The sequence below is a fragment of the Zootermopsis nevadensis genome, unplaced genomic scaffold, assembly GCF_977971745.1.
Source record: "Zootermopsis nevadensis isolate Lab colony 2312 unplaced genomic scaffold, Znev_1.0 Znev_ptg000013l, whole genome shotgun sequence".
In the NCBI taxonomy this organism is placed as follows: domain Eukaryota; kingdom Metazoa; phylum Arthropoda; class Insecta; order Blattodea; family Termopsidae; genus Zootermopsis; species Zootermopsis nevadensis.
Window position 1 is genome coordinate 8,670,395 of NW_028259145.1, and position 11,590 is coordinate 8,681,984.

At 36.5% G+C, this 11,590-nt stretch overlaps 1 protein-coding gene across 13 annotated transcripts in view; it reads left to right on the forward strand.

Annotated features, from left to right (window-relative positions):
* dpr20 (defective proboscis extension response 20) overlaps positions 1–11,590 on the forward strand; it is a 524,337-nt gene that overhangs the window by 503,393 nt on the left and 9,354 nt on the right. For 11 of the 13 annotated variants that reach the window (XM_087348564.1, XM_087348566.1, XM_087348575.1 and 8 more), the window contains one exon: positions 556–696. In XM_087348564.1, the coding sequence (XP_087204690.1) occupies positions 556–696 (141 nt within the window). The remainder of the gene's footprint in view (positions 1–555; positions 697–11,590) is intronic. The other 2 variants (XM_087348576.1, XM_087348577.1) reach the window with 1 other exon arrangement.

Consider the following 11,590-nt stretch of genomic DNA (forward strand, 5'->3'; position numbering starts at 1 on the left):
GTCAACACTGATTCCATTAAATAAAATACAAAGCTACTTTTTATACTTTCATTAGATAATGAAAAATGTCATTTCCTAGTGCACAATGATCAACAGTCTCTCAAAATAATTACAGCTAACGACAGGACATTACATGGAAAAACATCACATCTACACACACACAGTCAGTACATTTCTGAGCAGCTCTTCATAAAATTGTTGGCAACTTATTGTGTCTACTTTAGTATTTTCAACGCGTAACTTCAATGATGAATTATAAAATGACAATAAAATGTGTCTATATGAAGGCAACACAATAAACGGTGGTATCATTTCTAAATAATTTATCTGGTATGCTTCGGGTTAGAAAACATATGCACTGTCTTACTAAGGATTAGTATTCTAGTCAGAAAGGTATTGATCTCTCGAGTAAGGGACTGGTTGAGTTTTGGACGGGTGATCGACTGATTTGTTTTAGTTGAGAAAGGTGATGGGAAGAGTTTGCTTGGTAAACCTGATATTTAGTTATGTTAAAGTATTACTGTATTTTAATTATTTATTTATATTTCGTTTCAGTGTGAAGACAGACCTAATGGAGGAGGGAGCTAATAGTTCTTTATCAGTGGCACGCGTGAACAAGACGGACAGTGGCAACTACACATGTTCCATCTCTCCGACAGAATACGCTACCATCACAGTGCACGTGCTCAATGGTGGGTAAGAACGCATGCCAATAAACGTAAAAGTAAAATAATATGTTACGTACACTTAAAATCATTCAGTATCTGGACTTTTCCAGCGTCCTTGTTTAAAATAAAGAAACCACGACGTTTCGGAAACTGGCTTTGTTTCCGTCTTCAGATGAGAGCATCTACTTAGTTGAGTCAGTCAGATAGAGCTAGTATTCATCACTGGATAACATATATTATCCAACTCTCCCAACATATATACCTGGGTACAGGTGTTGTCAGCAGATGATAGTAAGAATATGATAAAACAAAAATTGGATTATTATATTTAACAATGACGATGGAAAAAGTCCAGAGAGCGAATAATTTTTAGTGTAATCCACCATCGTCAGAACCCTTTAGAATTGAGTGTATTAAGTAATCGATTGACTATATAGCAGATTAATGGGAAATGCGTGTAGGTCACGTAAATGCTTCTCGTTTTCAAGACGTGAAAGACGACTGCAATGTAATTTTAATTAGTTCTACTGTATAACAATTTGAAGTCCAAATTTATTTATGTCATTTCCACACATGAACGAGAAATGTATTTTGTTTTAATTTCAAGATCATTCGACTCTCTGTTTTATATAAAAGGGACTTTTCAAGTGTTAGACGGAGTCTAACAGAAGCTTTTTTTCTGGTCTAGTTTTATAATTCATGGAAAATCTCGAAGGTTAAATTTATTTATTGCTTTAATCACCTTTTATCAGTTTAATCATACACTAATCACATGCAAGATTAAAGAAAGGAAATATGCAAAGTGTGAAATAGATACACTTGCAAGTATTTAATTAAAACTTATGTCACATCTATTCCAGAACAACTTATGAACATTTCTCAATAATTCAAGAAATGTTTCGAGAGAATATGTCTAATTCATTATATACATTTCTAAACTATTTTGGTAATCAGAAACTTTGAATTTTAATAAAGCACCGGGTTTCGTACTAGTTTCACAGTAAACGGTGAACGCTATTAATCAAATGTAGTATTAAAAGGTGTGTTGTCTTTTCTATGAGACAAGAACTGATTTTTCATATAACTCGTTTTTTGCGAATTTAGTTAAATTTCGAATTTCTCCGAAAAGGAGGCGGAAAAAACCAACAACTGGGTTGTAGAGCCAAGAAACAGTAGCAACAACAATTTGTTTTTTTAGACGACATGCACCAAATGAACGCATATTGGGTTAAATATGTCTGTCTGCCTGATTACATGATTCAGTTCGAGAACCGCAGGACGTATTTTGATTAAATATAGTATGGTCGATAAAATATTTGAGGTCACCCTATGTTTCCACAATCATTAATACCAACATGATAGAAAAGAAACTTACGAGGTGAGAGTAACAATAGCGTCACTTAATACAGAGTCATCCAATGATGTAAGATAATAAATCTTTGAAGAAATACACAATTATGGTACAGTAATTATATTTACAATGTGAAATAACAATGCAGCAGATACTTGAAAGAAAACGTTTTGACTGGGGTATGAAACAAATAACTTGTATTGTCTTATATTTCAGTGAATAAATTTTTAGCCAGGTTGTAATATTCGCATTCACAGATTTCTTAATATTTAAGGATAAAGTTTATATGGAAATTAGGAGCTTTAAAATTCTTACCGCATTCTTAGGGGTCCGCAGTGGCCGCGTGGTCTGAGGCGTGGGCCTTGTGCCGCTTGGTCGCTGGGACCGAGGGTTCGAATCCCACTCAAGCCATGGATGTTTGTCCGCGTTTCTCTGTGTTGTGCTGTCCTGTGTTCAGGTAGAGGCCTTGCGACGGGCCGAGCTCTCGTCCAAGGCGTCCTACCAACTGTCTGATAGTTCAAAGCCAAGGAAAGTTTTGGACCCGCAGATGCTCAGGCACTAAAGAACGGGTCGTTCCCAGTATCCAGTACCTGCATAAGTAATTAATACCTGGGACGAGTTCGGGATTTAATTAGCGTTGAGAACGCTGAATTAATGCGCAATGACGTGTATATCTTTATAATAGCCTTAACCAAACTTTGTGCGTCAAGGCCACATAACAACTTTAATACTTCCCCATTATCGCACGGCCCCAAATCAACTGTACAATACTCCTAGCTTTTCTGCACCGTGAATTTCGATCTATCTTGATCCTGAAAATGGTAGCTGCATTATCTGCCAGAACGTTGGATAACTATTTAGGATTCGTCGCGGTCTATCTCCAAAAACCGAAGTTACACAAACATTTATAATCGCAGACCTGGCACAAATGAGACTTAGATATTTAAGAACATACTGCATATCTGTTAATGAGACTAACAGATACTTGCTGTAGCAACGAGATGCCTTACCGCTGGATAGTCCAATTATATGTAAATCTAACCTGTGTTGCGATAGATGGCATCAGACCCGCGTGACCAGTCATCATATATCTCAGTTAACACATAATTTAATACAGCTCAGCGAGAACATGGTACATCCTATCACATAACAATTTGTATTTATTACAGTAAATTATTCTGAGTTTGGGATTATTAATTAGAACAGTAAGCATAACCATCCTTGAATTAGTAATGTATCACATGTCATGTTCAAACTTATCGTACAGTAATGTTAATAACAGCCTGATCATTTTTTGAACACTGTCAACAGAAGCAACGAATAATTATCTTGAGAAATATTATAAATTATGGAGAATAAATTAGTAAAAATTATAACAAAAATATTTTTAAATTATGATAATGATATAATAATAATAGCAACAACTCAACAACTACAGCCCTTCTGAAGCGAATATTTTGTCGTAGAATTGGGAAAGAACGTGGAGAGAGTAGGAAATTTCTGACGAATAGCTTCGTAATTTAATAGTTTATTCACCGTCTGTACACAAACTTAAAATGTTGTTAAAATTACTTAAGAATACATAAAATTACAACATTTTTTTATAATTATATCTTGATACATTTCACATTTGACGACATGTTTCGGTGTATTTTACCATCATCAGGTCAATCAATTTAAAACAGTTTTAAATTGATTGACCTGATGATGGTAAAATACACCGAAACATGTCGTCAAATGTGAAATGTATCAAGATATAATTATAAAAAAATGTTGTAATTTTATGTATTCTTAAGTAATTTTAACAACATTTTAAGTTTGTGTACAGACGGTGAATAAACTATTATATTGATTAAACACAAACATGACGCAGTTAAGATATAAATTAAGCTTCGTAATTGTTTCTATCAACAAACGTTATTGAGCTTGTCAAATCGTGGAGGATGAGGTAGACAACAAATGAGAACTTCATACATTATGTACATGGAAAACTGAAGGGAACAGACAACTTCATTACGTGGACATAGTAGGAAACGTCTCCTAAGTTGATCTTAAAGAAATAGCTTCTGAGAGTGTGCTTTATTACATGAATCACAATAATCGTCTACACAACTCTATCCTGAGTTACATGATTACAGGCCATGGCCCACTTCCTAATTCTTTCAGTTCCATTATAAATAGTATCGTCACAAATTTTTGTTTAATTTCCTTCCATCGTAGGTGTACGTTTGCCTCAGCTGTCTAAAACACCACCAATCTATGCTCATCCCTTAGCGTAAGGAATCAAGATTGACACCGAAATAAAGTATGAAAAGCTCTAGATATTTTATTCTTAATTATTTTTAAATATGAACCGAGAAGAAAATAGACTCAGAATCATCAAATTATTAATCTGGAGTCTGATAGTCTCAAAGAATTATTCACATATTCGACTAAATGTATAGCAAAAGAGAAGATTAGAAACACCTTTATATAACACCCGAGGAACGTGTATGATTTGCTTTCTTGTTTTATCGGAGAACTACATAAACACTCAGGGAATAATGCGTTTTCATTGCATGAAACGTACAGAAGTATTGAAAGCAACGTTCTCTGTGCACATCCATGTAACATGAGATTCGTGGGAATTTATCACAAAAAAGAACCTCTAGTAATCAGAGTGTAGGACAGGGCAGTTTGTGTATGCAGTCTAATGAATCATTTTAATGAACGTTCGCACCCAGTCGCTTGACCTACGTCACTCAATCATTATTCGCTCTGCGTTCCCCAGCGTTACTAACACCACGCGTGGTGTGTTCTAACACTGCCTATCTTGGCACAGGCAAAAGAAACTTTTCCACAGCTATAGACATTTTGCGTTTGATTTTACCCGGGCACTTTTAATATGAATAACGTGTGCCATGCACTCTATACTACTCATGAATCTAGTCAGAGTGTCCAATGAAAGCCAGAACATTTCTCAACGTTAAGAATTAATAATATAGGTCCATCCTGATTAGTTTAGTTTTTGCTCGCATGGACGCCATTTAGTTGCGAAACATCGAGATATGTAATCATTCGACATAGAATCCATACTCATAATTTAAATTGTTTAAGGGCTGTTGCATAATAATGTTAAACGCTGTCTCCGTTGGTACATTTGACATTGTTAAAGATTAAAAAATGTTTCATTCTGGACTTTTGGCATGTTGGAGGCATTGTATCATAGCAACTGTAGGTTTGTGTACGTGATTTTATATTTTATTTATTTAGTGTTCTGTCTGACGACAGGTTCATATGAACAGGATCCTTCCATCCTTTTCTCGGACTGGGACCTGTTCATATACGTTCTTGGCAGATGATCCAGAAGTGGTTTGCCATTGCCTTCTTCTGTGTGTGAATGGAGTAATTGTTGGGATGCCACGGAGAAACCGGGGAAGCCCCGGAGGAAAACTCCGTGTTGCCTAGACCACGGCCTTGCCCAACACAAATTATAAATTCAAGCACCGCCGGGAATCGAACCCGAGACCCCAGGATTACAAATCCAGCGTTCAAAACCGCTAGACCACCGTGGCTATTTATTTATTTTGATCGAAACTGATGTTAATTTTTATCACATCCTAACAAATTCTACATGCCTCTCAGAACTGAAACATTATACACCCCAAGCTGACGATGTTATTACTGATGGCGTGAATTTTAAAACTAATACTAGCCCACCGGCTTTAATAGTCAGTAAGCCTCCATTTTTATGTATCTGTTTCTTTTGATTTTCAGCGTCAACAGGGATTATTTTCTTAAACAGCTTTGTTTGTTTCATTTATTTAATGGTAAAGTTTTATTTTCTTTGCGGTACATACTGATTTCTTAAACACTATTCAATACACCTTCAGGTTTAGAGGGTTGAAATTATTAGGTGTGGCACTGAGACCAGAGAAAATTGTGTTCTACATATGCATAAACGTTTCTTTCCTAATACAGATGTTACGGAAAGTAGGCTATATGGAGAAAATTAAGAGCGCGCTTACGCATTTCTCCCATTCGTGCTACATGTTCCACCAATCTATATTTCCTTGGTTATCATATTAATGTTTTATTAATTATGAAGATAATAATTATGAAATTGTCTCCGTCTCCTGTTACTACATCCCTCTTAAGCCCAAATATTAATTTCAGAAAATACACAAAATGAGCTAAATTTTAATAAGGTCTTAGACCTAAAAGCCTAAACATATTTTATAAACAGATTAGTAGAAACTCGCAACCCAATCTGCATCAGTCTGGCGGAATCACAACTTCCTTAGAAAGTTTAGAGCATTAAATATCTTGAAATGTGTTATTTCACAAACCCAGTTTTTTACACCAGAAGATTTATATTGAAATTTTATTCAGTCCTTGTCAATTTCATGAAGTGAATAGAGTGGAGAGAAATGCGGCAATTCACAGTTGGCATGACTGAAGTCGCATACCGTCATAATTTATGAACACTCAACCGCGAGGAAGGACGACGACTTGAAATGGAAAAAGACTTGAAATTAATGGAGGGAAGTATGAATATTCATTTCTCAGTAAGCCAGACTACCCATGCGATAAACCGGGAGTTACATGCTTTTAAAATCAATGACTGGTGTACTCAATTTACTTTTAAAACGACCCGGTAATAAATCTTAATGGTTTTGGAAGGCAGCAGTGTGTTAAACAATTCAGATTCTTTTCCCTAAATTACTTGTGCAACTTCATCTGAAGCTACAGAATCGTGAAATATATTTTGTGATTCATAAAGAAACATTATGAAGATTTCTGTCTTCTGGGTTGTCGCGCCGTGTAGACTGGGTGGTTTCCACCAACATTTCAGAGGTCATACTGCCTCCGTCATCAGGGCGATATCTACCAGACTACACGGCGCAACAACCCAGAAGACAGCAGTCTTCAGACTCACCGCCGTGAAAACCTCAAATCCTACAAGAAACACCATGTTTGATGCTGTCTACTGTCTGACGTATGTTTGATGTTGATGACGTATTGGGAGTTGACTCTACTTCCGTAATTAGGTGAGTGGTTGTCATTATACTGACATTTATTGTGTTATTAGTGACAACAGTGAAAATTCAACCCGTGCACGTTAAATGCAAAAGACGTACACGAACCAATGGGCCACCGGCAAGGCCCAGAATTTTCTGATGAATAAATTCTTTCAGTTTCGTTTCATTATTTTTGTATGATTTGTGATTTATTCCGTCGTATTTTTAATCCACGAGCTGCTGCTATTTTAGATCGTGCTAGCACCGTAAGGCCGGGTTATATTGAAAAAATCTTAGGACCTAGAAAACTATACGGAGTACGAACAACATTCAGATCACCAGCTACGCTATGGGGCATACTCACAAAGACTAAACCAAAAATTAAATAGAGGAAACAAAGAATTAAATATGTTTAATCTTATGCGGGTATGGGAATAAATATATACGAGACAAGATGACCACTTGAGACAATATCACGGAACATAAGCACAACAGAAAGTTACAGAAATACCAAACTCTAAACTAGCAGAACACCCGAAGGATAAGGATTATAGAAAACAGTAGACTAACTAACTAAATGGCTTTCGGAACCTGAAGGTTCATTACCGAATTAACCAAAGCCCTTCACCTGTCCCTGTCCTGGGCCAACAAAATCCAGTCTCCTTCGACTCCTAACTCCCATAGATCCCTAATGACATTATCCTCAAGATCCCCCCAGCGGTCTCTCTCCTTCAGGTTTCCCGACCAATACCCGGTGCACACCTCTTACCCCATCCATACGCGCTACATGCCCAGCCCATCTCATTCTTCTCGACTTAATCACCCTCACAATACTGGGGGAGTAGTACAGATTTTTAAGCTCATCATTATGCAGCCATCTCCATTCCCCATCCTCTTCTCTCCTAGGCCCAATTGTCCTCCTCAACACCCTATTCTCAAACACCTGCAATCTGTGTTCCTCTCTCAGCGTGAGAGACCATGTTTCTCACCCATACAAAACAACAGGCAGAATTATCGTTTTGTATACTTTAATATTCAGGTTCTTAGAAATCAGATGGGAAGGCAAAATATTTTGAAGTGAGAAGTAGCAAGTCCGCAATTTAGTCTCCTCTTAATTTCCTCATGAATATTATTTTGATTTGTTATTGCTGCTCCCAAAATAAGTTACATTTGTCACACTTTAAAATGATTTATTAACCACCGTAATATGATTTTTCCCGCCTGTCTGCTCACGGGATACTAACAAATACTTAGTTTTTTCTTTTAAAATTACTTCTAGCCCCACATTTCTACTAGGTACAGAATACAATGGATTAAGGTAAAAACCGGACACAAAGATGGAAACATAATTATTAAAAAATGAAAGAGTCAGAAATTAACAGGCCATCAGTCAACCAAGCGTAAACGTACTGCTCTCCCTACAATCTAAGTGTAATGTAGGTATAGATTTAGTCCAAATGCACCCAATTTTTGGACGCCACGGTGGTTTAATGGGGTACGTACCAACCTATTATACGATCAATTCCTTATTCATTCACTAATTATACAAAAATTGTCAATATTATGACCATCAAACATGTGACGACGGGAGAAGTGTCAACTTCCGAAACGTCGTATATGTCAACATCTCATACAATGGGCAATGTCCATCACAGTATTCCTACAATCATGCCGTAAGTCAATTGCTTGTAATGTTCGTGGTGCATTTCATTTTCGGATAGGTTACTGAAATTACATTCAGACATAATGCTCCATTCTCTGTCTAAATTATGCCTTCTTCTAGCGTCCCCAAAGAACGCTTCGCGCATTTTCTCTGCTACCAGCTACTGCAGACTACTAATACAGTTTATAGGCAGGCAGCGATATTTCGTCTTAATTAACTCTTGTGGTTGGGCTTGGTACTACCGGAGAGTCGGTTCGTGTATCTTAATTGATAAACCTCTTTGTGGAATTCCCCGTGTTCCAGCGGGCGGTACCAACTTAATACTAGCAACCGACATTTTCAAAACCGACCGACTCGCTAATCCCTAATATGTAACTTTGCCATTATCTAATGACTGTTTACTTCAATTCTGGTACTGAAATATTCTCTTTACATGACGGTCATCGTGTTCCTGGTTACATGCCGTGTGGTTGCTATGCTACTCAGACACACATTTGTGTTGTGTATCTTAAAGAACAGAAGAATATATTTACTCTTTTGTTGGTACGTATATCGGATCTAGAAAACCGGCTAGTCTGATTGAAAAGTTTTAGGCAAGCTCAGAGGTAAAACACATCTTGCAATCTCAAAACACTTGAAGGTCCTTTTGTGTTTTTTTTTTTTGTATATAAATTATTCGTTGGGAATGATCGGTTAATTTCTGTAAAAATTCACGGGGCAAAAACCCAAGTGACAGGCAATTTTATAATCGCCACAGTGAGAAGTTGAAATTTCACTAAATTATACGTTTAAGTACCCCATAGAACAAGGCCCATTTATAAATATTGGCATTTTTGGTCTTTCCATATCTCAGGTGGTCAAGAAATTATCTACATTTTATGAAACTCAAACGATCATTGTCGCCTCCACACTGACATGTTGTTAAATCCTGTCCTGAGAAAGAAAAATCCTCTCGCTGGATTCGCGGTGTAATAACGTAATAAACCTCCGCTTCCATAGGAGACGCAGGTTTTCTTGATCAGCTGAGAGAAAGTCATTTTGTCAAGGACTGTCTTGTATGGCGTTCATATAACATTGTGTAGAGATAAATCACCATGGTCTCAGAGTTTGACGAGTTGCTAACCGCATGATCTAGTCTCGTCGGGTTTCTGGCGACTTGCGAGGTCTTATCCATCAAGATGTCAGATTTATCGTACAGTAATAAATTTTGTTTTAGAATCATCTGAAATTTTATATCTTTTATTTTTAATTAAATCCATATGGTTTGAGCTCTGTCCTCGAAATAAATATCAATTAAAATTACGTAATTACGAAAGGTTCCAGAAATGAACTTACTGCATTCACTACACTATCATGCCTATTTATCTTATTTTACTTTCATTATAATTATTAAAATTATTTTTTCCATTAATGCTTAATTATCTGATGGGTCGGTGCTATTTCGGCTACATCCGGGGTTTTTTTCTTTCTACTTGTATCAATAAAGCAGTCTTATATGGATTCATAACTTCCTAACTCGAAATTTCGTGTACTTTTTCCGTTCCTATGGTATTTCTAAAGAGATTTTTCAAGACTGAACCCCTTGCAAACATTGACTTTCTTTACTGTGAGGGTGTAGGAATAGCAGGTGTACTATTATTACCGCGGCGATAGTAAATGACATTTACTATGGAGCACTTTCCGTTGTATGTCATGTTTGAAATAGGGACGAAACTGCTAGTATTTTCAAGCGAAGCAATGCTGTTTCACAGCAGCCTGCCAGTGATTCATATAGGTTTATATAAGGCTGTCCCAAAATTATGTGTAAAAATTATAATATGGAATATTAATCTTCTTATCGATATCCGTGTGTTGTGATCATGTTGCAGTTTGTTCGCTAATTCACTAAGCACCATTGCTGACGTATGTAATTATTTATTTTATTAAAAACCTTTTTTTCATGTATTTTAATTGTGTTTACAACATTTTGGGACATGTACAAAAGCAGAAAATTTTTAAAATGTATTATATTATTATACGATCCTGTTTTCGCATCAAAAATTGTTTATAGTACGGTATGTGGTATATAGGTCATATGGAATGGAATTGTGAAATATTATAAGACTTAAAACATAATTTTACTCTGTTGGGTTTCAGCAGCTGCAGACTGCAAAATAAATAACTAGTTAACGAAATAAATAAATAACTATTGCACCAAATTATTTTAAAAAGTTAATCTCTTTCATGAATCTCAACAACACTAAACATTTTTATACACAGTTCTGCCGAGATAGAGTAATCTTACTTGTAACCCAAAATTTAATCAGCTAAATGTAGTTGCTCTCTTCATTATCTTAGGGCATTTACTTGACTCGCTGTTATTTTCGGACGACGGCTGGAATAGTTCCAGTTCTGCGGAACTTCACTGATTATCACCTCGTTTCCCGCAGCTACAAGAACCCCAACTCGGCCTTCAACAACTTCCGTATCTTCAGAAACACGTTGCGTAACGGCAGCCATGTTGTCCACACAGACCTGTCTACTCGACAGCGCTGCTTCTTCGTAATTTATTGCATAGAGTGCCGAATTTAACAACAGATGTCATTGCCAATGTAGCCAAGCTCTTTAAATATGTCTTCGGTGGTTCTCAGCTGCATTGGAAAGAAGTAATTGTATTAGTTGGGTGTGTTGGAATTCTTCGTATGGTTCGACAGAACGTAAGCAAGTATAATGTACTTAAAGAGGCACGTACAGAACAACTAACAAAATAATTCCATTGAACAGCAATACGTGAGAAGTCTCTCAGCTGTTAAAGGAATTCTATGCATTTTATGGAACATGGACGTTCATTACCGAGTTCACAACAGCCAGCGACCTTCTGACCTTAATCTTAAAATTGTAAATGGTATTCTTAATAAGGGGTTCGCAG